General features: G+C 47.3%; 4 protein-coding genes across 5 annotated transcripts; 2 read left to right on the top strand and 2 right to left on the bottom strand.

Moving 5' to 3' along the window:
- Position 1: 1 nt before the first annotated feature.
- ap4m1 (adaptor related protein complex 4 subunit mu 1) lies at positions 2 to 8,866 on the bottom strand. Of its 2 annotated transcripts, none has more exons than XM_032575622.1 (16): positions 8,560 to 8,866; positions 7,629 to 7,708; positions 7,425 to 7,510; positions 7,255 to 7,361; positions 7,094 to 7,190; positions 6,579 to 6,689; positions 6,230 to 6,307; positions 6,090 to 6,152; positions 5,734 to 5,800; positions 5,596 to 5,649; positions 5,409 to 5,515; positions 5,242 to 5,333; positions 4,812 to 4,856; positions 3,211 to 3,261; positions 2,872 to 2,989; positions 2 to 2,550 (listed from the first exon to the last, which is right to left on the bottom strand). In XM_032575622.1, the coding sequence occupies exons 2-16, from the start codon at positions 7,687 to 7,689 to the stop codon at positions 2,359 to 2,361; spliced, it is 1,329 nt and encodes a 442-aa protein (XP_032431513.1). In that variant the 5' UTR covers positions 7,690 to 7,708; positions 8,560 to 8,866; the 3' UTR covers positions 2 to 2,358. The 2 variants fall into 2 exon arrangements, with proteins under 2 accessions (XP_032431513.1, XP_032431514.1); XM_032575623.1 differs by having other exon boundaries at positions 7,100 to 7,190.
- A 159-nt stretch (positions 8,867 to 9,025) lies between these two features.
- rbmx2 (RNA binding motif protein X-linked 2) lies at positions 9,026 to 12,137 on the top strand. The gene is made up of 6 exons (XM_032575628.1): positions 9,026 to 9,145; positions 9,835 to 9,950; positions 10,953 to 11,004; positions 11,075 to 11,204; positions 11,289 to 11,472; positions 11,560 to 12,137. The coding sequence occupies exons 1-6, from the start codon at positions 9,141 to 9,143 to the stop codon at positions 11,988 to 11,990; spliced, it is 918 nt and encodes a 305-aa protein (XP_032431519.1). The 5' UTR covers positions 9,026 to 9,140; the 3' UTR covers positions 11,991 to 12,137.
- A 234-nt stretch (positions 12,138 to 12,371) lies between these two features.
- siah2l (seven in absentia homolog 2 (Drosophila)-like) lies at positions 12,372 to 17,104 on the bottom strand. The gene is made up of 3 exons (XM_032575627.1): positions 16,565 to 17,104; positions 15,597 to 15,776; positions 12,372 to 14,838 (listed from the first exon to the last, which is right to left on the bottom strand). The coding sequence occupies exons 1-3, from the start codon at positions 16,991 to 16,993 to the stop codon at positions 14,467 to 14,469; spliced, it is 981 nt and encodes a 326-aa protein (XP_032431518.1). The 5' UTR covers positions 16,994 to 17,104; the 3' UTR covers positions 12,372 to 14,466.
- Positions 17,105 to 17,247: 143 nt separating this feature from the next.
- LOC116727936 (neuronal acetylcholine receptor subunit alpha-10-like) lies at positions 17,248 to 26,344 on the top strand. The gene is made up of 6 exons (XM_032575621.1): positions 17,248 to 19,143; positions 21,765 to 21,910; positions 21,981 to 22,135; positions 22,409 to 22,655; positions 22,726 to 23,011; positions 25,066 to 26,344. The coding sequence occupies exons 1-6, from the start codon at positions 18,933 to 18,935 to the stop codon at positions 25,719 to 25,721; spliced, it is 1,701 nt and encodes a 566-aa protein (XP_032431512.1). The 5' UTR covers positions 17,248 to 18,932; the 3' UTR covers positions 25,722 to 26,344.
- The last annotated feature ends 1,385 nt before the right edge of the window (positions 26,345 to 27,729 follow it).

Here is a 27,729-nt window from a genome sequence, read left to right as displayed (position 1 = left end):
ATCAGAACCAGAAGATCAGAACCCGGACCGGTTAATGGCCCGGTGACCCGGGCTCTAACTTTATTATGTGAATAAAGATAACAAATATTAATCATAATATTTTCACAAATATGCAAACATAATTTCTTCCTCACTCAGCTGTTTTAGTTTTTTACATGATCAGTCTGAAGCTTCCTGACAAGTTTCTGGAAAACGGTTAAAAATAAATATATAAATAAACAAATAGTTGAAAATAAAACCATTTAAATGAGTCAGAAGCATAAAAGCTCATTTATTAAAGAGAAAATATCCACAAGCCGGGACCGGCTCAGAACCGGGACCCGGTTCTTCTGACCCAGGACCGGTTCAGTCCAGCAAGTTGTTGTTTCCCCAGAACAGCTGAGGCAGCAGGTCTGCGGCGCTGACCTGTTTCCTTCTGCTTATCTGAGGTCAGAACCAGCCAAACTGGGCCGGCCCTGGTTAGCTGGACGGGTCCAGCTGGTTCCCAGATCAAAACCAAACCTCCATAATTTATTGATGAACATTAATTATGATGAAAGTCCGAAGTTCATCAGGCTGTAAAACCTTTCTACAGCAGAAGAAGAGAGGAGGACTCAGAAGGAAGTTGTTTTGTTTTTAGCTTATGCTAATATTTAGTAAGAATTCTTAACATGAAAACAAAACTGAGAACTTCCTGGTTCTGGGTCAGGACTGACTCAAGCTCCTCCAGAACCTCGATCCTGGTCCAGATTCTAGTTCTGAGTCCCGACCAGAACCTCAGTCTGGGTCCAGATCCTGGCTTTGAGTTCTGACCAGAACCGCCCGGGCTCCTCTTGGTGCCGACGTGTTCCAGCCAGTCCCAGCAGAACCCGGCTCCGTCCTGCGGTCCGCTGAGTGGAACGAGATGTTAATCAGCAGAACCTGTCCACTCAGCTGCAGGAGCTCCGGTCGGCTCTGCACACGGCCCAGAGGCTGAGGGAGAGGAGGAAGAGGCTGGGCTCACAGCTGGAAGTCTTCATGGAAAAACATCTGGAAGCTTTCAACATCTGGCAGGAAGTGAAACTGATCAAAATAATATTGCGGTTATTGTTCCAGTTATGGATCTGGATCATCTCAGAGTTCTGTTAACAGAGCAGGTAAGGAGGTCCGGGTCCCTCCAGAGGTCAGAGGTCAGCCTGTATGAATGCTTCTATGACCCACTGAGTAAGGACATTAACTCAGTGGTAGGACCGCTAACTACAAACCTAGCTGTGCTAACCCTAAAGCACTAATCATAAATTTTAGTTCTGCTATCGCTAAGTAGCTATACCAACACAGTAATTAGCAGAAACTAATGCTAAAGCGCTATGCCCACTCATAATCCAACCAAAGCTAATGCTAAAGCTCTAGACCAACATGGTAATTAGCAGAAGTGAATGCTAAAGCACTACATTCAGTCATATTGATATGCCCCATGTGTCAGTGAGTTATACCATGTTTAAGTTTCACAGTTGTTGCTAACTCTGTTGCTAGTTTAGCCAAACTGACCGCTTTAGGGCTTCGGTCAGAAAGCACCAGGACTTCAGCAGATTTTAAACTGTTCACTGTGGAGCGGTGAATCGGAGCTGTTGTGTCAACAGACTTCAAAATAAGAGCATGACTATAACGTCTAACTTTTTGAAGATTTTTAACAGTCAAAAACCAAAACTTCAACCCAGATGTCAAACTTCATTCAACTGAAATCTTACAAAACATCCAAGGAAATCAGTGCTTCAGAATTTATCCATCCACATTAATTTAGGGGAAGCTTCAGAGTTAGCGCTAAGCCTAAAATTAGCTTTGCTATTAGCTGATTAGCATAAGTGCTAATCAGAACTTATTCAAATCACAGAACTCAAAGGAGAACTTTTCCTGCAGTAACTATCACCTCAGGACGGGTCAGAGGAGTTCTGGACAGCTTCTGGTTCTGTCCTGAACAGGAGCAGAGCAGCAACATGTTCTGGAGCCGCTGCTCAGAACCAGGCCTGTCAGAACTGTTTCCATCAGGATGTCCAGAGCCGACCCGGTTACTGCTGTCTCTGCAGCCTCCTCCGCTTCCTGTCGCTGTTCTGGATCAGAACCGCGTTCCTTCCTGTGGGACCCCAGAGGAAAGGACGAGCCCAGCGAGTCGGGCCGGGCCGCAGCCGGGTTTAACCTTCAGCGCCGCGCTGGTCCGGGTCGGCTAGTGAATCATTATCAGCAGGAAGTTCTGAAGCAGAAGTGGAATGGGTCAGTGAGCGTGATCGGGCTGAATCAGCACAGAACTTCCTCCTGGTTCTAGACTCAGAGTTCTGCTTTAAAAGGTATAACAGTACTTAATTTCCAGAGCTTCAGACCAGCTCCAGCCGGTTCAGAACCGGGTCAGATCCGGATGATATAGGAGTCGGAGTGCGTGACGTATCGGACCCAGCGCTGAGACGGGCCGGGATGGACGGGAGACAGGCGCAGGAAGCGGATCTGCAGTCCGGTTCCGGTCCACTTAGGCAGCTCGAAGCTGAGCCCGACTGGACCGACCTCCAGCATGGAGGCGGAGCTCAGACCCGGAACGTCCAGCTGGGGACAGAGGACAGGACAGAATGAGAGGTTCTGTTACCGACAGCATGCACTGTCAGCACAGAACCAGACTGGTCCAGAACCAGATTGGTCCAGAACCAGACTGGTACAGAACCAGATTGGTCCGGAACCAGACTGGTACAGAACCAGACTGGTACAGAACCATACAGGCCCGTACAGAACCCATCTGCTCTGATGATGATTGAAAATATGAAGCAGATGATTCCAGAACCGGGTGAGAAACTGGACATATTAATCCATCTACAGGTTCTGGCAGACCGGTTCTGGTACCAGCAGGTAGAGAGAACAGAACCGGGTCACCTTGAACAGAGCGGACAGCTGGGTTCCTCCACATAACCGCGGGATTTTCCAGAACACGGTTCTGTTCTGCAGCTGCAGCTCCGCGCTCTGATCTGGACTGCTGAGCTCCTGGGACAGACTGGGGACAAACACAGGATTCACAGGGGTCAGAGGTCACCGTGGGGTCAGCATCCATCCACGGCCCAGACAGGTTCCGGTTCTACCATCGGATCAGAACCAGAACCATCCATCAGGGACGGATGCCGGCTCCTTATTTCCATCCGACTTTACAAACCAAATCGGGTCGAGAACCAAACACCAGAACCACAGTCAAATCAGAGCTTCCATGGCAACGCTCACCTCACAGAGCCTCTAGGAACCGGGATGGAGGCACTGAGGTTGATGGCGGTGCTACAAAGAGAAGAAGGTGGTATCATCATCATCATTGTGCTCCATTTTTCCTGTTACAGTGACTTGTACTTCCTGTTACAGTGATATCTACTTCCTGTTACAGTGACTTCTACTTCCTGTTACAGTGACTTCTACTTCCTGTTACAGTATCTTACTGTAGTGTGCAGCTGTGAAGCCATTCATTTGTTCCTGTGTAATCTAAGGTAGATAATCTGTCGGATTAGATGGACAGTTTTTCTTCCACCATGAAGGAACCTGAACTCAAATGATTTCACAACTCCTGACCTTCAATTCAAATTCAAAAATACTTTATTAATAATATTAATACTTTCCTAAATTAAATAATTTAAATTACATTCGTGAAAGTTATTCACACCATATGAACTTTTTCACATAATTACAAGATATTCTCATTATACCAAACGGTTCATTCTAACCCATGAATGGGTGTAGATGTGACCCGTCCTGCTGGATGATTGAACCGGTAACTTTTGAGTCAGTTTTGACCGGGTTCTTGTTCTATATATATATATATATATAGACCCCTCAGGTCTTCCGGTTCTGGTCTGCTCTGCATCGCCAGTACCAGAACCAAACAAGGAGAAGCAGCATTCAGTTTCTATACACCACAAATCTGGAACAAACTTCCAGAAAACTGTAAAACAGCTGAAACACTGACTTCCTTTATATCTCGAAAAAACCTACCTGGTTAGAGTTGCATTTGAAACGTAATCGATTATGAATTTAACGATGGAACTTGACTTAATGTCATGTTTTGATTGTTGATTCTATGTTGCACGATTTGGTGTTTTTGTGTTTGTTAAGATGTACAGCACTTTGAAATGGCTTGTTGCTGAAATGTGCTATGCAAATAAATTTTGATTGATTGATTGATATATTAATCTTTGATTCTTCTGTTATTTTATAGTTTATGCAGCTGGTTTCTGTTTGTGAACTAGAGGCAGGAGATGATCTGAGCCTGAATTAGTGAGTAAAACTCAAAACAAAATAGCAAAAAAAGTAGCACAGATGTCCTGTTGAGCTGCGGATCACAACCAGGTCAGAACAGGGTCAGAACCAAATCAGAACTGGATCAGAACCGGGTCACTGAGCTCCATCAGCAGAGCCAGGATCAGACCCAGGCCAGCTCAGGTACAGAACCAGGAGGACCAGAAGCTGCTGTTCCTCAGACAGGAACCCAGCTGGAGCCTGGCTACCTGTGGTCTCCTAGCAACCAGCCCGGCTACTTGTGGTCTCCTAGCAACCCGCCAGGTGAGCTGCAGCCACTCTGTCCTGTTTTGCATGTTCAGCATGTTATACCATAGCAGTGGCTGCAGGGTGTGGCAGCAGGCCGGCCTGGTTCTGGTCAGAGCGGGTCCGGTGGCCCGGGTACTGACGGGTCCAACCAGAACCACCAGAACTCAGATCAATTTCCTCCTGAAACAAACAAGCCATTTCCAGCTGCGCTCAGGGAGCCGAGTGACGCAGAGCAGCAGGTGTGCACCACCTGAGCCGCTGGCCCCGCCCCCTCAGGAAGCAGGGAGACTGACCTTTTGGGCGGAAGGTCGCAACGCAGCTTCAGGTACATCAGCAGCCTGAGGAGGACAACAACAGCTTCATTAGAGCAGCCAATCAGAGAGCAGCTTCACCTGCAGGGACCTGAGCCCCCAGGTGGCGGTTCACTGTTACCATGGAGATAAGAACTGCCAGCTGTAAACAGGCTGAGCAGCTTTAATATTCTGGGAATGCTTCATCAAGTACTCAGGAAGTGACATCATCATAGATATAGAATGGAGAAAAGGTCAAAGGTCAGATGCAAATAAATAAAACATTTGTTTAGTAAAATGAGGAAAGCAGAAACATGGAGGACCCAGAGGTTATGGTAATGCTGCCCCCTGCTGGTGAAGACTAACAGTTCTCCAGTCTGATGGAGACAAGAACCAGAACCAGAACCAGAACCCCTGAGGGGGCGGGGCTTACCGTCCTGCTGAGTCCCTCTCCACACTGGGGAAGAGGCGGAACGGCGGCGCCGACGGCAGCTCGTCACTCAGCCGGTACTGCATCACCGTGTGCTGGAGGAGGAAGAGGAGAGGTCAGTGATGTCATCACAGGATGAAGAGCTCAGCGACGATGGGGTCAGAGGTCACCTCTCCCTGGCTGGGACACAGTCTAAGGATCCGGTGGCTCTGGAACTCGTCCAGCTGGACCGACTGGTGGAAGCTGCACTCATCGACCCGGACAGCGGCGCCGTAACCTGGACGGGTCAGAACCTTTGAGTGGACAGAGCCTGCTGCTGGATGGGTCAGGGGTCAGAGGTCAGGGGATGGGGCTTACCTCGGAGCTGGGACTTCCCCACACTGAACTCCTCGTTCAGACCGATCCGCATCTCTGGGAGACAGAGGAACATCTGGTGTTACTGGACTAGGCGTCCCAGTAACAGGTTCTAAAGCGGTTCTGGCTCTTAAGACTCACCGGAGCAGCTCGGCATGTAGCACTTGACTCGGATTTCTCCCTCAATGTCAGCCTTCATCAGAACCCCCTGCGGGTCAGAACACAGACACCTCAGCCTGCTGCTGACGGCTCGGGTCATGGGTCAACAGAACCAGCAGAACCGTTCAGGTTCTGACAGCTGAAGAGCAGAAGGTCCAGTTCATCTCCAGAAAAGTCCAGAACGTCTCCACTGAGACTCTGAATGACACCACCAGGTTCTGATGGACTTCAGAACCGGGTTTGTTGGGTTCTGTTTCTGAGTCTGGACCTCCAGAACCTCCAGACTGCGGTTCTGGTTCTGGATATTACTGGTCGTGGAGAACCTGGACTGAACTCACGTTGGAGCCGATCACCACCGACATCTTCTCGATCACGTCCACAAAGATCTCGCTCTTCCCTCCCTGGAGAACAACAGAACCACGTCAGTGATCAGAACCAGAGGTCCGGTTCTGGTCGAACACAGCCACAGTGTTGTTACCGGGTCTCTGCTGGACTGGATTGGTCTGGTGGCAGCAGAACTGGGAGCAACTTTATTCTGCTGGGTTTCCGCTCCAAACTACAACAGAGAACAACCAGAACCATCAGATCCAGCACCACGGGTCCAGATTCTACCAGATAAGCTCGGCTTCACCTGGAACCTGGACCAGAACAACGAGTTGGATATGTTGGTCCAACTCAGCTCAGACTGGCTGGACCTGAAGAGCAGAACCTCTGCTGATGGAATCAGAGCCTGATGTGGTTCTGATCAGGTTCTGATCAGGTTGTGACCAGGGCCCGGCTGAGAGGAAGGTAATGACTCGGGGTCCCCAGTAGGGGGCGATACGTACCAGCCCCACGTTGCTGAGGTCGAAGAGGCTGAAGGGTTTGGAGGAGACGGCCTCTGATTGGATGAAGTTCTTCAGGATGTCTGATGATGTCGTCTGAACGTAGCCGTAGTCCTGGAGACATGGAGTCACAGCCTGAACGCTTTCACATGGAGCTAAATGATTATTCAGACTGACAGAGGGATTCATGTCTAGAGCAGGACAGATGGACAGATGGACATGGATCCTTCCTCGGGTCTCTGCTGCTTCAGTATTGATCAGTTTTCATGTTTCTCATTAGTTTAAAAACAGTAAAATAATTCTGATTATTCCAACACAGAGACTGATCAAGTTTTTAACTTTTGTATTTTTTATATTTATTGACATTCTTCACACATTTTCAGTTAAATATCTCGTTACTATGACTGACAGTAACACAAAGCGCTCTGTGCGTGTGGGCGGAGCTACGGCTCTGGCTCAGGGATTCTGTGCTGTTGGTCAGACCAACAGCACAGCGGCCCCTGTGACCACAGACTCACCAGCACCTCGTCCAGCAGTTCGTAGATCAGGGCGAAGTTCATCTGAATGGCCTTCTCTGACAGGCTGCCGCAGTAATCCTTCACCAGACCGCTGAGCCTGGAGCAAAGGTCAGAGGTCACCACGCTAACGGATCAGCAGCTGGAGGCGAACCAACACCAACCTGTTCAGGAACTCGATGATGCTGAATGGAGAGGAGTCAGCTGTCGTCGTGGCAACCCAGTAGAGACCGCCCTGCCTGATGTGGACGAAGTGGAGGTCTTTATGGCTCTGCAGGAAAACAGAGGGTCAGATGGAGGGACGGAGGGAAGGAGAGAGGGACGGCAGCGTTACCATGACAACAGGTGGCTGGTCTCCCGTCAGCGCTGTGACCTTCTCATAGAAAACGTCGATGACATCACTTCCTGCCTCTCCACGATCTGAGTCTCAGAGTCAAGTGTTGAACACAGAAAAAAGCTGCACTCTGATTGGCTGATGCCAGGCTGACCAGAAACAGATCCAGACCAGGACCTGAAGCTAACTGGGTTAGAAGGATACAGTCCTTGTAGATGAGGTGGTCGCCCTTGGAGGACAAGATGAAGAGCTGAGAGATCATCATCGTTGTCGTCTTGGTCCCTCTGAGACAAACAGAAGGTTACCACAGGCTGAGCTCCACAGCGCCCCCTGTCTGGCAGGAGGAGCCACAGAACTGACCCAAACCTGACACAGCTGAGGCTGCATTCTGATTGGTCAGAAAAGAGCCCAGTTGTTTTTACTGGGAGCTCAGCCCGTTTAGGCCAGAACCAGGTCTGAGACAGGTCCAACCTGACCCGGTTCTGGAGTCTAGTCAGATACGGGCCGGATGATGACATCACAGCTTTACAACATTAAACAGATCAAATGTTCTTAATTTAAAGCAACAATTATTCTTCCTCTTCTCCGCCTGTTTAAATCCCTCTGTTGGTTCATAAATCACTGAATGGATTAAAGAGCTGCTGCTGCTGGATCAGAACCAGAACCAAACACGTAGGAGCAGCATTCAGTTTCTATGCACCACAGATCCGGAACAAACTTCCAGAAAACTGAAAACCAGCTGAAACATCCAATCTCTTCAAAACCAGGCTGAAACCTACCTGGTGAGCAGTGGAGCATCATAACCTGTGTCTGTTTTTCAACCTCTTGCCTTGTTTTTTTTTTTGCTTGTTTCTCGTTTTATGTTCCTTCTAATCATGTAAAACTCTTTAAATTACCTGGTTGCCGAAATCTTTTATAATAATAAAATGACCTTGCCTCTTTTCAAGAATCTTTGGACCTTTGACCCCAGTCCCTAACATCTTCTACTATCTTTTATTTCGATTTTATTTACCTCTGCTCCTGTAACGTTTCACTTCCATCCCTCAGTTCCACCAAACAGAAACCTCCACATTCAAAAACTGACAGGAAGCTGTAAATTACCTCCAGCATTCGGGTTTAAATTAAATGTACTCACCACTGAAGGTAAGAGCTTGACCCGGTTCAGTTCGGTTCGGCCTATTTACATAAAAATCCTGAAAGTTTAAGTTGCCTCAGTTGACAGCAGAAGAGCTAATTTAGCAGCTAGGTTATTACATTTAGCTAAATTATATTAAAACTGAAGATATTTCATGACTCTAGCTCACATAAAACTGATCAACGTCGGAATAAACCATTTTCCTGAAATATTTAGAGGTCAAATTAGACATAAATGAAACGTTTACGAGCAGACTAGGCAGACTTTAAACCGGCTCAACAGCTAACCGCTAGCTTCACAGCGCCCCCTAGAGGAGGGGAGTAGAATGGATTGTTTTATCTGGTTTATTGAGAAGGAAAAATACTCATATCTCATTACTGTTGATTTAATTTAAATTATTTAATTATTTCATCTTTTAAACTCTCATATTATTTACAGTAGATGCGTTTTAATAACCAACTAGTACTGTATTAATCTGACCGGTAGGTGGCAGCAGAGGAGAGTTTTGAAGCGGAAGTTGTTCATGTAAACAGAGTAATCCGTTTCCTCCTCACGCCGCTTCCTCGGAGCTGTATTAAACCATGAAGTAAGTGATTTTCTCCTTCATTCAGGCTGATTTTCTGCTGATAGTGAACCGATTACCTGAGGACCTCTTCCTGCAGACTGTAGCCGACCTGCAGCCGCAGCTGGTCCGGGAAGCAGCCGCTCTTCCGCTCCTCCCCGGACCTCATTCACAATCTGATTAGTTTAAACTTACGTGTATCAATAACTGGCTGATAAATCAGAACAAACCCATACTAGAACATCCCCAGAGACACAAATACTATGCTCTCTAATTCGGCTCACACAATAACGCCAAAACTTTATCATTTTAATTCTCGATCGTTTTCTTCCTGAGGATTTAAAAATGATTCAGCCTTATTTAGTTATGTGATTTGATGTGAAAGGTTCCGCTTGCTACCAGACGTTTCATGCTGGTTGGACTGGTTTAGTTTTTGTGGCCTTTAACTTGACGGCAGGGCCGGTCCTAGGGTATTACCTCCAGGGGGGCTTAGCCCCCTGAGGGCAACAGAGAAGGAGAAAGTCCTCAGTAAGATGGGAAATAAATCTGACCTGACTTCACACCGGAGGATGGATGAGACTAATGTAGAACAGCTCCTTTATCTGTTATAAGGAGATACATATTTAAACCTTGCATGGATTTATTAAACTTGATGTCCTAATTTGTCCAGTTTGGTTGTTGAGTCCGACTCGGCGGTTCTGTTGTGTCTGCAGTCCGCTGACGAAGGTGAAGCTGATCAATGAGCTGAACGAGCGCGAGGCCAACCTGGGCATCAAGGAGGCCGTGTCCTGGCACAGCGAGTACAGGGACAGCGCCTGGATCTTCGTCGGTGAGGTCTTCACCTGACACATGTTTCTACAGAGGCCTGAAGTGGCCAAAAATCTGCAGCTACTACAGACACAGCTCAGCTAGGATAATAAGATCCTAACTCACAGGTGTCAAACTCCAGTCCCCAAGGGCCGCTGTCCTGCAGTTTTTAGATGTGCCACAGGTACAAAACACTGAAATGAAATGGCTTAATTACCTCCTCCTTGTGTAGATCAGTTCTCCAGAGCCTTGCTAATGACCTAATTATTCTATTCAGGTGTGGTGGAGCAGAAGCACATCTAAAAGTTGTAGGACAACGGCCCTTGAGGACTGGAGTTTGACATCCCTGTCCTAACTGATGTCTAAATCGTTTACTATTGTTCTGTGAAACATTGCATTCATATTCCCTGGCTTCATTTCTAAATATAGTGATTATCCATTCCTCCAGTTTTTAACAGTGACAGATAACTGTGAGTTTATCCCGAATTTTCTGTAAAAATGATGAAAATCATAATTTAAGTGACTCTGTTTCTGCTGCTTCTTCAGCCTGACTTGATGTCTAGTTTTCATTCCTGATCAAAGTCTTTAAAGAATAAGAATTTTAAATTTGTCTGCTTATTTATTTTTTCTCAAATTGATTCTGTTTGTGGATTTTGAAGGGAACATTTAAAGAGGAAAAATATTGTTAGTAAATATTTCTAAAGTAGTTCCACAAAATAATACATTTTGATTAATAAAAAAACAAAAAATCACAAAAACATTCATGAAATCCTAAAGAATTTGCAATGATTGTTTAATCCATTAATAAGTACAAAGATTAAAAAAGGAAATGTTAAAAATCTTTACGACAAGACATTAAAATGTAAGTAATAATAATGCAGTTAGCTTTCACTGTTTTAGTCGTCCGTATTTCCGTCCAGGTCCAGACAGGAAGTGATGTAACAGGGTGTGAATGATGACCTACACTGTGAGTGATCAGCTGTGTGTGTGTGTGTGTGTGTGTGTGTGTGTTGTGGTCCTGCAGGCGGGTTTCCCTACGAGCTGACAGAGGGCGACCTGATCTGCGTCTTTTCCCAGTAAGTCCCGCTCGCTCTGACCTCCAGAGGTCGTCCTGCTAGCATGGAGCTAACGCTACGTTCCGGTCAGGTACGGCGAGATCGTTAACATCAACCTGGTGAGAGACAAGAAGACGGGCAAGTCCAAAGGCTTCTGCTTCGTCTGCTACGAGGACCAGAGGAGCACTATCCTGGCTGTGGACAACTTCAACGGCATCAAGGTGAGCATGCTGAGAAGCCCCGCCCCCTGCTCAGCTGCAGGGGGCGGTACCAGCTTCTGGTACTGACATGCTTCTGGTCTCCAGATCAAGGGGCGGACCATCCGGGTGGACCATGTGAAGAACTACCGTCCTCCCAAAGACCACGAGGACATTGATGACATCACCAAGCGTCTCAGAGAAGACGGCTGCGCACCCACTGAACCTGCTGCTGCCGCCCCCTCTGAGGAAGACGAGCAGCAGGACGTCCCTGTGAAGAAAGCCAAGAAGGGTAAGGTCACTTCCTGCTGGCAAGGAACTCCCGACCCAAAACCAGGCGCCTCTTAATTTCTTCTTTTGCTGTTTTCATTTCCCTCAGATAAGAAAGAGAAGAAGAAGAAAAAGAAAGAGAAGAAGGAAAAGAAGAAGAAAAAGAGCAGAGAGTCGTCTTCCTCGACCGATTCGTCTCCACGTCCTCCTGCAGCCATCCGGGTCAAAGAGGAGAAACAGGACGCCGCCTATGACAAGTACAGCCACCAGGGGGTGCAGGAAAGAGGGAGGGACAGAGAGGACATGGACAGAGAGATGGACAGAAAAGAGGACAGAGACAACAGGGACAGAAGGAGAGACGACAGAGAGACGGAAAGGAGGGCGAGAGACGTCAGGGACAGAGAGACAGACAGAAGGAGAGACGATAGTAGAAGAAGAGAGGACAGGAGAGAGGAAGACAGAGAGGACAGATGGAGGGACAGAGAAGACAGCCGAAGAAGAGACAGAGACATCAGGAGACAAGAGACGGAGCGTAGATGAAGACGATGGTTGCTGAAACCGGAGCTGGAAGCTCGTTTTAGTTTCTCTTCAAACGTGTTTCCTGTGATGACACATACTGCTGCTGCTGTAGCTGCATGGCGTCCGGCCACCAGGGGGCGCTGGCCAGAACCCGCAGCAGAAAAAAAAGACTTTTACAGATCAGTTTAATAATAAAAAAAAATTAAATGCTGGCTGAAACTTTCATTTCTGAGAAACGTTTGAAGTTCAGTAGAAGAAAAAGCAGCTGGGAAATGCTGAGTCACTGGTTACTATGGTGATTCCCTGCTTTTCTGAGTCACTGGTCCGGACCGGGTTCTGATCCAGGTTTATCCAGACAGAACTGAATGTTTCTGAGACAGAAAATAATAGGAGCAAATAAAATCATTGTTTATTCACTTTTATTTGGTTACAACATCTGAAAAAAATGAATCTACCTCCAGACAGCAAACAGTAGAAATAATTTCTTCACACATTTTCTGTAGGGTGTTTTAAACTGGCCAATCAGAATAAAGTGTGTGGGTGGGCTTAAGGAAACAGGAAGTGTAATTTTAAATCAACAGGAAGTCAGTCTTTGATGCATGCCAACTTAATTTTGTTTCAGTTGCAAGTGAAAAAGTTATGATAAATCCTTATTATTGCACCAAACATCCAGGCTAACGATAATGCTAACACTGTTAGCATCTCTCCGGGTTCTACAACATGCTTGCTAACCAAACCGGGGAGGTTCAGAGGTCAGAGCTGAATATTTAATGTCCATCTGGGATCAATAAAGACTTTTTTTTTTACCTGAATTAGCTCCCGTTAGAGAAAACATAGTAACAACAGATGAGATCAGTTTATGTGAATAAACCTAAAACATTTTTAGTTTTAATCATTAAAACGTCCTGATAGTATAGCATGCTGGCTGTATAGCTTTAAATCATGATCTGATTTACTGCTTGATTTATGTTCAGCTACAGCTGCCACAAAAACTGCTGAAAACTTTCCAGATGAATCTTGTATCAGTATAATTTTCATCAAAGTTGAACCCAGCTCAAAACATTCAGCAGTTTTTAGGGTTTAACCTGTTACATGCCAGCTTAGACACCTGATATCTGTTTTTATTTGAAAATAGAGAAAAATAAGTTATTTTCCATAAGGAGTGTTTGAAGGGATTCAGACAGGATTTGGACCTGTCTGAATCCCATTTTATTCAGATTATCTCAGAGAGGACTGAACCCCAGACGGCTGCGGTCCCGGTCCGGACCAGCACACTGGCCCAGAACCGGTTTAACCAGATCACAGACCAACTAAAGGACAGTGTTTATGTTCAACATCTGAAGCTCATCTCCTCATCAGTCAGAAATGTATTTGGAATCCAACAGCTAGCATGCTCACGATGCTAAGCTAGCCTCAGCCAGTGGAACCCCTGACAGGGTAATGGTGGGCTGATGGAGCATCAGGTAGATTTTATTCCTTATTGATGTTTTTATGGTGTTTTACATTCATATGTTGATTGAAGGTGTCTGTGAGGTTTAACTACCTGGAATGATTTAAAGGGCCGGAGGTTTTCTCCGGCCTCAGCAGGAAGTTTAAAGGTCCTAATAACGAAAAAAGTTGTTGATGTTTCTTCTTCTGCTAACATAAACTGATTTTTATAGTAGCTTTAAATATTTTAAGCTTGAACTTTGACCCCAAATCTGCAGATTCTGCTGAACCAGCGTGTTCTGAGCTGCAGTTAGGGTCCAGTTCCCGGCATCTGAGGGATTCTGGAGGAGTTCTGAGGTATTTCCTGCTGCAGTCATTAGTGAACCCGAACTGTTTGTATTCTGGTTCTGTCTCGATGGTTCTGTAGAGCTGAGCAGTACTCCGGGTCCAGCGGGTCTCATCAAAACTTCAGCAGCACAGAAAGAGGGCAGCGGTAGAAAAGTAAGGCTGTGGTGGTGGACTGTTCGCTGCTGGATCAGAACCAGCAGCCTCCCAACCCCAGGGTCGGTCCGGTTCAGCTCAAGAGCCCTTCAGAACAGAGTCAGAAACACATGGTTCTGTTGGGTTATTCTACTGAACCAGATCCAGCGGTTCTGGTTCTGCAGCCAACCTGAAGACATCCTGGAGGTTCTGGTTCTCCTGTCAAAGCTGAAGGGAAACACAAGAACCAGAACTGGTTCCGTCCCCTACTGCCCCAAAAGAGAACTTCTGCAGGAACCAGTTGATGTGGAAGTTCTGCCAACAGAAGGTCAAAGGTCATGTGACCAAGCCCATTCAGAGTACTGTCTGTCCAGAACCAAACCCTGGAGAAACGGGCCATCAACCCCGAAGGTTCTGCCAGCTGGACGGGTACAACAATCTGAAACGGTTTTGTCTCTGAGTTTTGACAATGTTCTGATCCACAGATCACTGACCAGAACCAGAACCAACAGAACTTTTATTTCAACAGCTTTTTTCAGACCCGATCTGGACCGGGTCGTGTCGGTACCGGGCCGGTACCGGGCCGTCCTCAGCACATGGAGATGGTGACGTTGATGCCCAGGTTGCCGTTGTCGGCAAACAGGTGAGCGACGGACGTGTCGAACACCAGGCAGTCGCTGTTCAAGATGGCCGCCGCCACGCCGTCGTGGATGGAGCGGGGCGTGGCCTCCCAGGTGAGGCGGCGCCGGTTTCCGTTGAGTTCCAGGCGGTAGGCGAAGTTTTGGGCCTGCTTGCGGGCGCCGATGAGCAGAACGACTGCGAAGAACTGCTGGTGGCCCTCGAACTTCTCCTGCTTCTCCAGAACCAGCATGAAGTGGTGGCTGAAGCAGGACTGCATCATGACCCAGTCCACGGCGCCGGGCAGCGAGATGTCAGTCGCCAGGAACACGATGTCCTCGCCCTGCGGGGAGACAACATGCTGACCTCTGACCTGCAGCTCAGACACAACCACACACACGCCCAGGGCTGGACGCTACAGCTAGAAAACTTTATTATATTGATAATTATTGATCAGTTTTTTATTATCGGACATACAGCAGAGCTGGTGATGTGACCTTTAACCTTTTGTCCAGTTTTCACTCTATATTTTGATTTCAAAGCAGTTCCGAGGCAAAGAGGAGGAACTTGAAACTGCTGTTGCGCCATGTACCCAGCAGGCTGTTGCTAGGCAACCAAAGTCAGGGGGAATTTGAAACTGTCTGTTACCCTGCAGGCTGTTGCTAAGCAACCAGATGGTGGGAGTTCGTTGACCCAGGCTAAGTGGCTAAAGCCTACATCTCCCAGAATGCTGTGCAGTTCAGGATCAGAGATCAGTGAAAATATTGAACATTCATTCAGATGTTTTATTTATTGATAATGGATCATGTTTGATCTATTGATCATATCTATTGATATTGATCACATCTTTAAAGCGTTTGTTATTGATCTATTATCCAATCAGAACCCGTCGTCTGGGTTCTGATCAGAACCATCACAACCAGTTCTGAGGAAAACCTCCATGAACTCAGAAGTTTACATACCTCTGGTCAGAATCAGGATGTCTGAAGGGAGATATTGATTAGTTTACTGACAGCTTACAGGCGTTCAGTAGAACTAGCTCTGCTGGTTCTGACTGGACTCCAGACAGGTGTGTGTGTGTGTGTGTGTGTGTGTTCTGACCTGCAGTGTGGTGATGGACTTGTGCGTGTGCATCAGGTGTGGCATGACGGCCTCCAGAGGCCCCGCCCACTTGCAGGTGGCTCCAGGGCAGGGACAGGTGTACGGCCTGAACTCACACAGCTCCTCATGGTCGGCCTTCTGGCTGTGGTGGAGGACCAGCAGGCAGCCGGAACCAGAGTACTGCAGGGAGAGAGGAACGGACCGGAGCCGGGTCACAACCAGAACAGAACCAGAACTGGATGTCTGGGTTCTGCAGCTGAGAACAGGTTCTGGTTCTGCTGCTTAAAAATAACATCTGAGTTTTTCCAACCAGGCCAAATTTTAATAGATTAGTTTTCCCCTCACTTTCTTTTTCTTTCTGAACTGCAGCGAATCAGAGTTTCATTATCAGAATAAAGTCTAAATTTTACCAGAAAAACATGAAACTATATATATATATCTATAAAAAAGCTTTTTTTAATGAGAAAAAATCTCCTAGAATTAAGAGGGCACACTTCTGATGCTGATGTGTAGAACCAGTACCAGAACCCAGATCAGGTCAGAGGTCAGGACTCAGATTTCAGTCCAATCCACTTCAACTTTAATGTGTCTGTAACAGAACCAGAGACGGCAGGTTCTGTTACACTGAGGCTGAGCAGCAGAACCAGGACCTGACTCAAACAGCCCCAGAACCAGAAAAACATTGAATTAATAATAATATTTATTCTAGATAAGGACCGTACTGAACCCCGTCTCTGGTTCCTGAGGGACCAGAACCAGAACCAGACTTCTGCGCTCTGACCACCTGAATATCTCATTCCTGGTTCTGTTTCTGGACCAGAACCGGACGGGTCCAGACTCTAGCTTTGTTTTGGTTCAGAAGGAATCCCCTTGACGTCACCCGACGCGCTCGCATGCAGCGGAAGAGTCGAGCGGAGTCTTCCGGCCCGGCCCGCCTCGAACCGGTCCGGTCAGGTCCGATACCTTACCTTGCAGGGGAACGGCAACGTGGAGGCCACCTTCTCCATGGCCAGGTTCCGGATGCTGGGGCTGAGCGGGCCGCGGCAGGTCGGGCAGCAGCTCAGCTTCTGGCGGCACGGGTTGCAGACCAGGTGACCCGCCTGGCACTGCAGGATGGGCGGCAGAACGTAGTCGAAGCACACCGGGCACTCGAAAAGCGCCGTCAGCTCCGGGGGCTGACCGGGGAGAGCCGCGGCGGGCGGCAGCGACCCGGCGGAGGACGCGGCTGCGGAACCCGAGCCGGGGACGGAGCCTACACCGGCGGCAGCTGCCACTGCTGCGGCCGCGGCAGCAGCGGCGGCGGCGGCAGAAGCGGTGCCTCCGGAGCCTCCGTGCTTTCCCCCGCCTGCTTTACCGGCTCCCAGTCCTCCACCTCCGGCTGAGGACGGACGGCTCATTGCGTCCTTCTGTGGTCCGGTCCAGTCAGCGGCCCAGCGGGCGGTACCGTCATTTACTATTTACGACCGGACGTCCCTCCGGGCCGCGGAGACACAACATGGCGGCGGATAGTTTGTATTAGTTTGTATCTTGATCCGCGCACTACCATTGGCTGGTTGTGTTTGGAGTGACGGTCCGCTCAGCCAATCAGAGAGAGGGGGCGTGGCATTACATAATATTCAGAAGTGAAAGAACAAACACACAACTTCCCATATAATTTACCACTGATTTACATTCAAATCTGCTTATTTCTTAAGCATTAAATCAAAGTAAAATTTTATTTCATATAAACATTTAACTGAAGCATGAACATTTATAAATCAAATTATTATAAATTATTAATCCTTTTTGGTCAATTCAGAAATGGTTTATTGATCCAAAGTGGACATTAAATGTTATACATGTTATAGACAGGAACGACCTCCTGTAGCAGTCTGTACTACAGCGGTCCTCTGACACTTCTGACTGAAGAGTCCTTTACACCATCACCTTCAGACTTTCTCCGGACCAGTACCGTCCGGAACAGAACCAAAACCAGAGTCAAGGACCTGAAGAGGCTAAACAACCTGATGAAGAATGCTGATTATGTTATGGTTCTGCTGTGGTTCTGGTTCTATTCCGGTTCTGGTGCTGCTGCCCATCAGATCAGAATCAGAATTCATTTATCATCATTGTGCAAGACGCCAAACCAAATAAAAAAAAAAAACAACTTCAGAAGGCAGAGCAAATAAATCAATAATAATAAATCAATATATGAATATTAGAAACACCCAAAAGCAACACGTAACGTTTGATCTGCAGCCTGGTGGTAACCCTAACCCAGCAGCTGAACCTGATACTGCTGATGTAAAAGTCTCTGGCGCCCCCTGCTGGACAGTCAGCTGACGTCACATACTCCGTCCTTCAGCAGCTGGGAAACTGGATCAGAAACTCCAGAACCATCAGCTGGTCCTGGTTCTAGTCCTGGTACTGGTACTGGTTCTGGTTCTGTTCACAGCAGGAATCTTTGATCTTCTGCTCTCATGAAAATATTTTATTTTGTTTTTCTATTTTAACATTTCAATGGAGGAATATTAAATCAGTTCAGTTTCTATGGAAACCCAGCAGAGCTGCACCTGGCCAGCAGGGGGCGACAGTAGAGAGGAAACGCTTCACTTTAGCAGGAAAAAACCTCCAGCAGAACCAGAACCGGGTCAGTACCAGCGGCCGTCTGACCCGACTGGAGGTTTGACAGAGCAGAAGAACTGAACCAGGAGAACTTTCTATGTTACAGTGAAAAGTTAACAGCAGGAGACAGAAAACGATTAGGAGATGGCAGCATCATGACTGCTGATGCCCCGCCTCCAGGAGGGAATCAGCCAATCAGAACACAGAGCAGGTGTAGAAATAACTGAGAAATCAAAAAGTTAAGAGCTGGAATAACAGCAGATAATGCAGACTGGAGAGCAGTAGGAGAAAAAAGTCAGCTTGTTTTCCTGTTTCACCACGTTTTGATAAACCTCTGCAGACTTTGACGTTGACAGGTTCTACAGGAAGTCGGTCTGCATGATGAGCATGTTGCTGGGTTCCCTTAGAAACTTTTTAATCTCATCTGAACAATGATTTTAGCTTCGTGCACTGATAACCAGGATCCACTGGAATGAATAGATGAATGAACTGAACTGATGAACTGAACTGATCTGAACTGAGCATGCTCAGGCAGAAATCTTCAAAAGATTGAATCAGTTCATCTGATTCAATCGTGAATCAGATGAACTGCAGTCTCTTCTTTAACTGGATCAAAGAGGAACTGACTGATGGAGTTTTGGGTCAACAGAACCTGCAGACCTGGTTCTGTGGACAGAACCAGGTCTGTCCTCCAGGCACGGTGGACGGTGTCCTGCAGAGTTTTGTCCTAACATGGTGCAGAGCCAGAGGAGCACTAACGACTCCTCATACATCAGAGACCAGTGCTCTACTGCACACGCTCAGACCTTCATCACCATCCTCTGCCTCAGCCCCTCCCGCTCCCTCTTCTCCTCAGGCTGGACCCAGTCCGACTGTCAGATCAGAACCAGGATGGAGCTCTGCTGCAGAACCTCGGCCGTCCTGCTGCTGCTGCTGCTTCCAGGTAAGAACAGCGTAATGTGGGTCTGCGCTCGGGTTGGACCAGGACCAGAACCAGAACCGGATCCTCCACTGGTACTGGTTCCTGAACTGAGACACAAAGTTCTGATGCTTTATTCTGAGAACAGAGCCGGTTCTGTGGAGGTTCTGGACTGACAGAGTCCATCACGTCCCACCTGGAGAACAGAAGTCAGGACCTTTACAGACTGGTTCTGGTTCTGCTGGGCAGTGAGACGTAGTGGAATGGGTCAGAACGGTCAGGACAGAAACGATTCAGAACAGTTTCTGTTCTGACAGAACCAAGGTGTTAAACAGAGTGAGGCAGAAACTCCCGGTCCGGTCCAGTTTCCGAACCAGCAGCTTCTGAAGCATCAGAGCAGAACCTCAGCAGAACTTTTTCTCATCAGAACCAGAACCTTCAATCTAGGCTCACTGAGCTGATCCAGCAGAACCAGAACCAGAACCTGTCTGGAGGTTCTTCATGTCCTCTCTGGTTACATTTTTTCAGTTCTACCCGTCTGGTTTGGTTTTCTGTGACTCGGTTCTCGGTCCACAAATCCTCTGGACCAGGACCTTCCAAGTAGCAGAGCTTCAGGAGCCGGGTTCTTCTGGTTCTGGTGGGTTCTGCTCCAGTGTGGGCCGAGCTCAGCCCAGCTGGTGATCCGGTGGAGGCAGCCTCATGCTGAGTGGGGAGATGCTTATGGACGTCTAGTACTTTAATGGCTGAGGCTCGAATCACAAGAGACAGAAATGAACAACCAGAACAGTCCAGTTCCAGAGTTGATCAAATGTAACGGAGGGACAGGAAGAACTGGCTTACTGTGAAACCAGGAGCTTTATTATTACTTATTACTATTATTATTACCAATGATATAATAATAATATTAATAACTGTAATTATTATATTACTATATTAATATTATCGTTAATAATATTTATTATTATTATTATTATTATTATTATTATTATTATTATCCAGTGATGCTGGTGGATTATTATGGGAAGCTAACGGCTGTTAGCAGTCCATCCATGTTAGCATTAGCTTGGTGTCTGGATCATTTCAGAACCAGGTAATCGGACCTGGAGCAGCCATCTGTCCGTCCAGCAGAACCAGAGGTTCCTCCACATTTCAGACAGAAACAGGAAGTTGGTTCTGGTGATTTGATTGGACCCAGGATTGTTTCTCTGAAGCTGAAGGAAGAAGAAGCGACAGACAGAGCGGCTCTGATGACACTCGCCCGCTTCACGCCTCCTGACGCATCAGATTCATTCAGTTATCCTTAATGAGTAAATAAATAAAATGTTTATTTAAGTTATTGGTAATTATTGGGTAAATGTTGTGACTTGAGGACTAAGGCGTCACCTGATTGGTTCCCCTGAAGCCAACGGAACCAATCAGACGTTGGGGTTTATTAACGAGGCAGCAGCAAATATGTCATGATGTAATGCAGCACAAGTTTATGGTGACTTTGATCTGTATCTGATTCTGGTTGTGATTTGGTCCTTAGATTTAAAGCGCACCCTGAGTAATAAGAGTTAGAAATGAGGTAAACAGAGGGACGTTGAGCAGGAAGTTGATCTAATCTGGAGGTAAATAACCCCAGAGACAAGATGGCCGCCAGAGAGAATCAGCCTAACAAGGTAAATGTTTAGCCCAGAGAGACGTGGGAGGCGTCCCATCTCAGATTATCTCCCAGACGCGCTAAAGGCCGCCAGGTTCTGACAAACAGCCCCAGCTGGTGCAGATAGTGGGCCAGAACCGGGTCAGAACCGGGTCCAGTGAGCATGTCCATGTTTGTCCAGAGCAGCAGCATCTCCTGTCCTCAGGAATCTGAAGGTCAGCGCCGCAGCAGCCGCTCCTTTTTAGTTCAACGAGCTGCTGCTCAACTCAATGAAACATGAATCGGACCAGAACCGAGCCGAACAAGAACCCAGTTCAGTTCCAACGGCCACAGAGAGTAACTGGGTTTTATTCCTGTTTCCATCAGAACCACAGGAGATTCATTCATATTCTAGTTATAATTCATCTGGACCTCATTTCATCAGAACCCAGCAGCTTTGGGCCAAACCGGGATCACAACAGAACCTTAGCAGGCCCAGTTGGTTCTGCTGCTGGTTCTGGGCCGTTCATGGATTTTATTACTGATTTATGGATCTGCAGAGTTTCCCTCCACCCTTATGAGGGTCAGAGGAGGAGACGGGAAGAACCGGAGATCAGGTTCTGATGGATCACCTGCAGGGTTCTCTCATCTGATTGGTCTGCAGCTGCAGGCATCCAACCAATAAAACAATAAATACAGAAATATGAACTCATGAAAATAATGCTAAACAACTTTAATTTTTAAAAGAGTTGAATCAGATTCTGATCCTGTTCCTCATTAATGAGTGGATTAGTGTAATCCTGCTGTTCCAGATTAAGGCTGAGGTGATGATCAGGTTAATTAAGGAGGGAATGAATCAGCTGCAGCAGGAAGCGCTGCGGATTAGAAATGATTCACAATCAGATAAGAGGACAGAAACTCCTGGAAACAAGTTAATGTTTGAAAAGAGAAATTAAAGAAACATGAGAAAAAGTTGTAAACTACTTCTTTAAGAATGAATAATCCAGAGTAATCCGGTCTGCAGGGTGTTTTTCGGCCCATGGCCGCTTCGCCCAGAAGCTGCTCAGCGACCTTTTCTCCAACTACACCAACGCTCTGCGGCCAGTGGACGACACCGACCACGTCATCAACGTCACGCTGCAGATCACGCTGTCCCAGATCATCGACATGGTAACCACACCGCCGCCACCATCTGAGCGCGCTCGGCAGCTCCCCACTCTCACCGCTCCGCTCTCTGCAGGACGAGCGGAACCAGATCCTGACCACCTACCTGTGGGTCCGCCAGGTGTGGATGGACGCCTTCCTGAGCTGGAGGAGAGACGAGTACGACGGCCTGGACGTCGTCCGCATCCCTAGCAGCTACGTCTGGAGGCCCGACATCGTGCTCTACAACAGGTGAGCGGGGCTATGTCAGGTTGATAGAGTCTCTAGCTCCACCCCCTAGGAGAGAGCTACTGCAGGGGCGGGGATAGGGCACAGGGTGGGGGTGCTGTAGGGTGGATAATGCTTGTGGTCTTCAGGCCCTGGTTTCCTCCAGGTTTAACCCTTCCCTGTCTTTAGTGTGGATGATGAGTTCTCCAGGTGGGAGGAGTTACAGTATATGGGCGGGGCTGTGTGAGGTGAGCGGGCTTGTGATTTCCTTGGGGTTTAACCCTCGCCTCTCCGCAGTGCGGACGATGAGTTCTCCAGCTCCATGGAGACCAACGTGGTGCTGCGTAACGACGGCCAGGTGACGTGGGACCAGCCGGCCATCACTAAGAGCTCATGTTCGGTGGATGTGGCATTCTTCCCCTTCGACGTTCAGCAATGCCACCTGACCTTCGGCTCCTGGACCCACAACGGGAACCAGATGGACCTGTTCAACGCGCTGGACAGCGCCGACCTGGCCGACTTCGTCCCTAACGTTGAGTGGGAGGTGAGCGGTCACCGGCCGGGTCGCCCGCTGCCCGGCTTGCTGTGACCGACCTCTGACCCCTGTCCCGCAGGTTCTGCGCATGCCGGCCAAAAAGAACGTGATCCTGTACGGCTGCTGCTCGGACCCGTACCCGGACATCACCTTCACGCTGCACCTGAAGCGCCGCGCCTCTTTCTACATCTTCAACCTGCTGCTGCCCTGCATGATGATCTCCTTCCTGGCGCCGCTGGGCTTCTACCTGCCGGCCGACTCGGGCGAGAAGGTGTCGCTGGGCGTGACGGTGCTGCTGGCCCTCACCGTGTTCCAGCTGCTGGTGGCCGAGAGCATGCCGCCGTCCGAGAGCGTCCCGCTGATCGGTGAGGAGTTTCCTCTGTCCTGAACCTCAGCAGAGAACAAACGTCTCTGACTGGAGGATTCAACATGTCTGCTATCAAACATCAACATAAAACACAATTAAGACAGATTACCTTTGGGTCCAATTAAAGACACACTAATGACTCCATCATTCAAGATATAATAAGCTTAGATATATAATATTATATTAGTGCAGATAAAACCTAATGATGACTCATCAAAACTAACTTACAGATATCTGGAATTCTGACTCGTCATAATTCGTTATGTCTTCGAATGAATTAGATATATTTAATCTAGATGGTTTTTCTATTCCAGATATGTTGAATGGACATTCCGACTAGTCAGGAAACATCACTGATAATTATTCTGTCAAAATATCCCAGATTTACATAACATACTAAAATTTAAATTAAAAATCAAATATTGTTTTAAGTTGTTCGACTGCAGCACTTTTATCTCTTCTAATAAACAGGAAATTCTTTGCGGATTTCAGCAGCCGTGGCTTAGATAATTAGAATGTAATTATAGATGAAACTGATTTAATGTTAAAACGGCCTGCCATACAACAACAAGAAGTATGCTACGGTGTTCTCAGGCAGAAATGTTAATATTTCTCTCTGGTTTTTATATCTTCAGGAGAAATAAACATGAAAGTTAATGTGATGCAGTGAGAGATTATGTACATTTCTATGATTCTTTATTAGATAAAAAAGCAGGTTTTTAATTTCCCCTGTTGCTGTTAAAGCTGCAGGCAGATGAGGCTGATGCTGCATCCAGGCAGAGGTTTAATGTCAGCTTGTATCAGTAAAACAGCTGAGTTCAATCACATTAATAATCACATTATTATCACATCAATAATCATCAGAATCAATGGTACAGAACAGAGACGCTGCAGTTTGATCTAATAAACCTGCCTGGAGGCATAAAGTTATTTTCTCACTGAATCCTGTAATTTCTCTGAGGGAAGTTTTAATGAGCAGCAGCAGCGTTTCAGTCCGACTCCGTGGAGGAAACGGCTTCCAGATAAACAGATAAAGCCTCCAGCTCTGCTCTGCTGGGGGGGCGAAGGCGTTGCTCCTAATTAAAGGATTTAGATTCCTGGCCGGGATCCACATCGGGTCGCTCCATCAGAGCAGAACCAGGAAGAGTTTCAATCCTGCTGAGTCAGCAGATCAGCCGTAATGACTGTGGCAGAGCAATCAGCAGGAAGCCGGCGGGTCGATGCTTCCTGTCAGCGAATCCACCAATCACAGCTCAGGATCCACCGATCCATTCAGCACCGGGTAGCTCCGGCAGCAGCAGCTTTAAATCCTCAAACACACCCAGTCACACACACCGAGTCACCCACACACACCTTGTCACACACACACTGAGGACGGAAGAAGAAAGGAGCAGGCTGAAATCAGGCTTAATAAATATTCAGCTTTAATAAATTCATGTCTTTTTGACCTCGTTGCCGTGGTTACGACCATACGGATGAAATGGGAAAAATAATCTGTTTGTCAGTTAGCTTTGGTCAGGGTTGGTTCTGTTTAAAGGAGCAGTATCACGTAAAATCAGTTTTCATCATGTTGTTTTTCCCTGCAGGGCTGGTTTGATTCTTTCATGTGTGAGAAATCTTTAATCTCCATGACAACCATTCAGCTGAGCAAAACGCCTGGGTGGACCTAGCCCTGCCTTCAAGGCGCAGCTCCTCCCCCTGTCAGCTCCTTCAGACTAGCCAGCAGCAATTAGCAGAGAGCTGGTGGAACTACTGAGCTCATTATGGGAGCTACTTCTCAGAGCAATGCTGGTAATAATGGTAAAGGGTTAAAAGAGGAGCCATGTTGGGATGACTTCCTGGAGGCGGAGCTTCAGATGAGATTCTTAAAGAGACAGAGGCCCAATTTCAGAGCATTAAATAAGGAAGTAGCATTTTTTAAGTTGTACTTGATATTTTTATAACATAGTTACTGAGCTGTAAAGTGGCACTATGTGCCTGGAGACATGGTACCAGACCTTTAAGTCTGACCCGGTTCTGAGTCCAGATGGTAACCTGTCGGTGTCCCACCAGGGAAGTACTACATCGCTACCATGACGATGGTCACCGCCTCCACCGCCCTCACCATCTTCATTATGAACATTCACCACTGCGGCTCCGAGGCCCGGCCCGTCCCAAAGTGGGCGGAGCTCCTCGTCCTCAACTTCCTGGCCCGGATCTGCTTCGTCAGCGAGGTGGGGGCCAGCTGCCTGGGGGGGGCGCCGTCCAGGAAGCAGCCGCTGTCCCGGCAGGAGTCCCACAGCCGGTCCGCCGACAGAGAAAGAGGAGCCAGCTGGGACGTCAACGGGCAGGCGTGGGGGGGGCGGGGCGAGGAAGAGGAAGGTCCAGGGGGGCAGGAAGTGGGGGAGCAGCAGATAGGGGGGCAGGAAGCGGTGTGGAAGGAGGATCTGCTGGTCACCATCGACCACTCCGAGGAGAGAGAGGCAGAGCAGCCGGCCGGCGGGGCGACCCAGAGGGAGATCCGGGTCAGAACCAGGTGTGTGTGCCAGCACCAGCGGCTGCTGCAGAGCGTGGAGTCCATCGCCGGGTCGTACCAGGACCAGCGCACCGCCCAGCGCCGCGTCGCCGAGTGGAGGAAGGTCGCCAAGGTCATGGACCGCTTCTTCATGTGGCTCTTCTTCGTCATGTTCTTCTTCATGAGCGTCCTGATCCTGGGCAAGGCCGTCTGACGGATCCGACCAGAACATCTGGTCACCTCCACTCTGCTGAGGTTTCTCACCTTTACAGCTCATCAAGTTTGAAGTTTTTCACCATGTTTTGCTTCGTGACCTTTGAACCCAAACAGAACCAAGCAGAATCTTATCCCGCAACCTTTAGAGGAAGTTGGGTTTTCTGGAAGTGAAGAATACAGTCAGATTAAAATATTTGAAGCAATAATGTGTAGCTATTTGAACCAGGAGAACCTGGCTCCGGTTCCCTGCAGGTCCAAACGGCTCCGTTGGTTCTAGCTGGGACGTTTGCCGTGTCGTTCATGGACCTGAGAACTTCCAGAACTTCCTCATGTTTGTTGATGATGTTTAGCTTCAGAGGTTTTTCCATTCTGATTCTTGAGACATTAAATGCCAACAGATTATCCGTTAATCTGATCATTTAGTGCTTTATTAAGGACATAAAATCATCTAACGTCCTAAAACCTGGGAGCTTTATTTTGGACCGGAGTCGGTTCTGATTCTTTAACATTTTATCCTCTTTATAAACCAACACTGCATGAGTCGCTCACTGTTCAGTCAGTATAATCAATCAGCTGAATCTGCGATTGTATTGATTTACAATAAATGATATTTATAATTATTCCCTGCTTCTGATTCTAATCTGTGACCCAATGAACTCTGGACCGGACCTGTTCGGTTCAGAACCGAGATCCAGAACGGGAGGACTGCAGCGCCCTCTGGTGGTGGATGACATACGAGTCACCCCCGCTGAAAGCATAAAATAAACAGAAGACAAAGCTAAACTAGAACTCCAAGCAGTTACAATCGGCAACTTTCCAGAATGGTTTTCTATCCCGCGAGGTTTCAAAAGCAGGACAGTCCTGAAGATAAAAGCACTGTGGATGTTCAATGTGAGCCAAACTGTGTCTCTCGTCACTTCCTTCAAGGACCAGGCCAGAGTTGTATTTGAAGAGGATTTAATGCGAAAAAGTGTGAAACTGAAACGAGGCAAAACAGAAAAATGCAAATCAAACTGCGGTCGAATAAACATTACATAGATCTGATGGCTTAAACGGTTCATTTAAAGAAGTGAAAATGAAAACATTTACTGTTGATAAAGGGTGAAATAAGTAGAGTAAGTCAATCCAGTACAACATTTTAATACATGTTAAAGCAAAGAAAAAATTACTTAATGCAAGATGGGTTTCTTATGTAAGAAAAAAGTAGTGAGATTATTTTACTAAGGTACTAACCTTCTCTCACGAATGCATCAAATGTTAGGTCAAAAAGTTTCACGTACTTCTGCTCCCCACCAAACAAAACACGCAGTAGCATGGTCTGTTAAAAAAAGAAAAGAAAATAAACAACCATGACATTTTAATAGTTAATAAATGTGCTTCAAAGTAAATGCCATTTGAAAACTGAGTTTATATTCTCGATACACTTGAACATAACCTGTACAAGCAATATGGCGCCTGTTAGCTGCTACATCCATGGTGCTAACCATGCTAACGTGACTCAGTGGTTGCTGCTACGACCCCGAAGTACCCACGGAATCTGGGCGTATGGCATAAGGCACAGTGATTAATACTATTACAATGTATAACAGTTACGTATTCTTACCTTGACAGCCTTCAGAACAAAACAGCAAATATTGTGAGGTGGACAACGTGTCTAGCATAGGGCTAACCCTCGGCTCTCGTCCTACACAATACAGCTTTCTCCCGCTGCCCTGAACATGAACAACAGAATAAAACGGATACAAAAATGAGGAGACATGAAGGTTTTTTTTTTCACCACTAACAAACTAAACCATGGTGCCAAAACCATTTGCTACGCTAGTACTCACCCATAATAGTTGCGAACATATTTAACGGATAACAACAGAAGCTATTATATAATTCTTCAGTACAATTAATATCAAAATAAGTTACCAACACCGGATTGTTAAAAGTTACTTACCTTTTCTGTAGCACAATTCCGTTCAGAATCCAAAATGGAAACAGCCTCACGAACTTCAGAAAAC

This window comes from Xiphophorus hellerii, chromosome 11, assembly GCF_003331165.1.
Source record: "Xiphophorus hellerii strain 12219 chromosome 11, Xiphophorus_hellerii-4.1, whole genome shotgun sequence".
NCBI lineage: Eukaryota > Metazoa > Chordata > Actinopteri > Cyprinodontiformes > Poeciliidae > Xiphophorus > Xiphophorus hellerii.
This window is presented reverse-complemented; position numbering and strand designations above follow the sequence as displayed.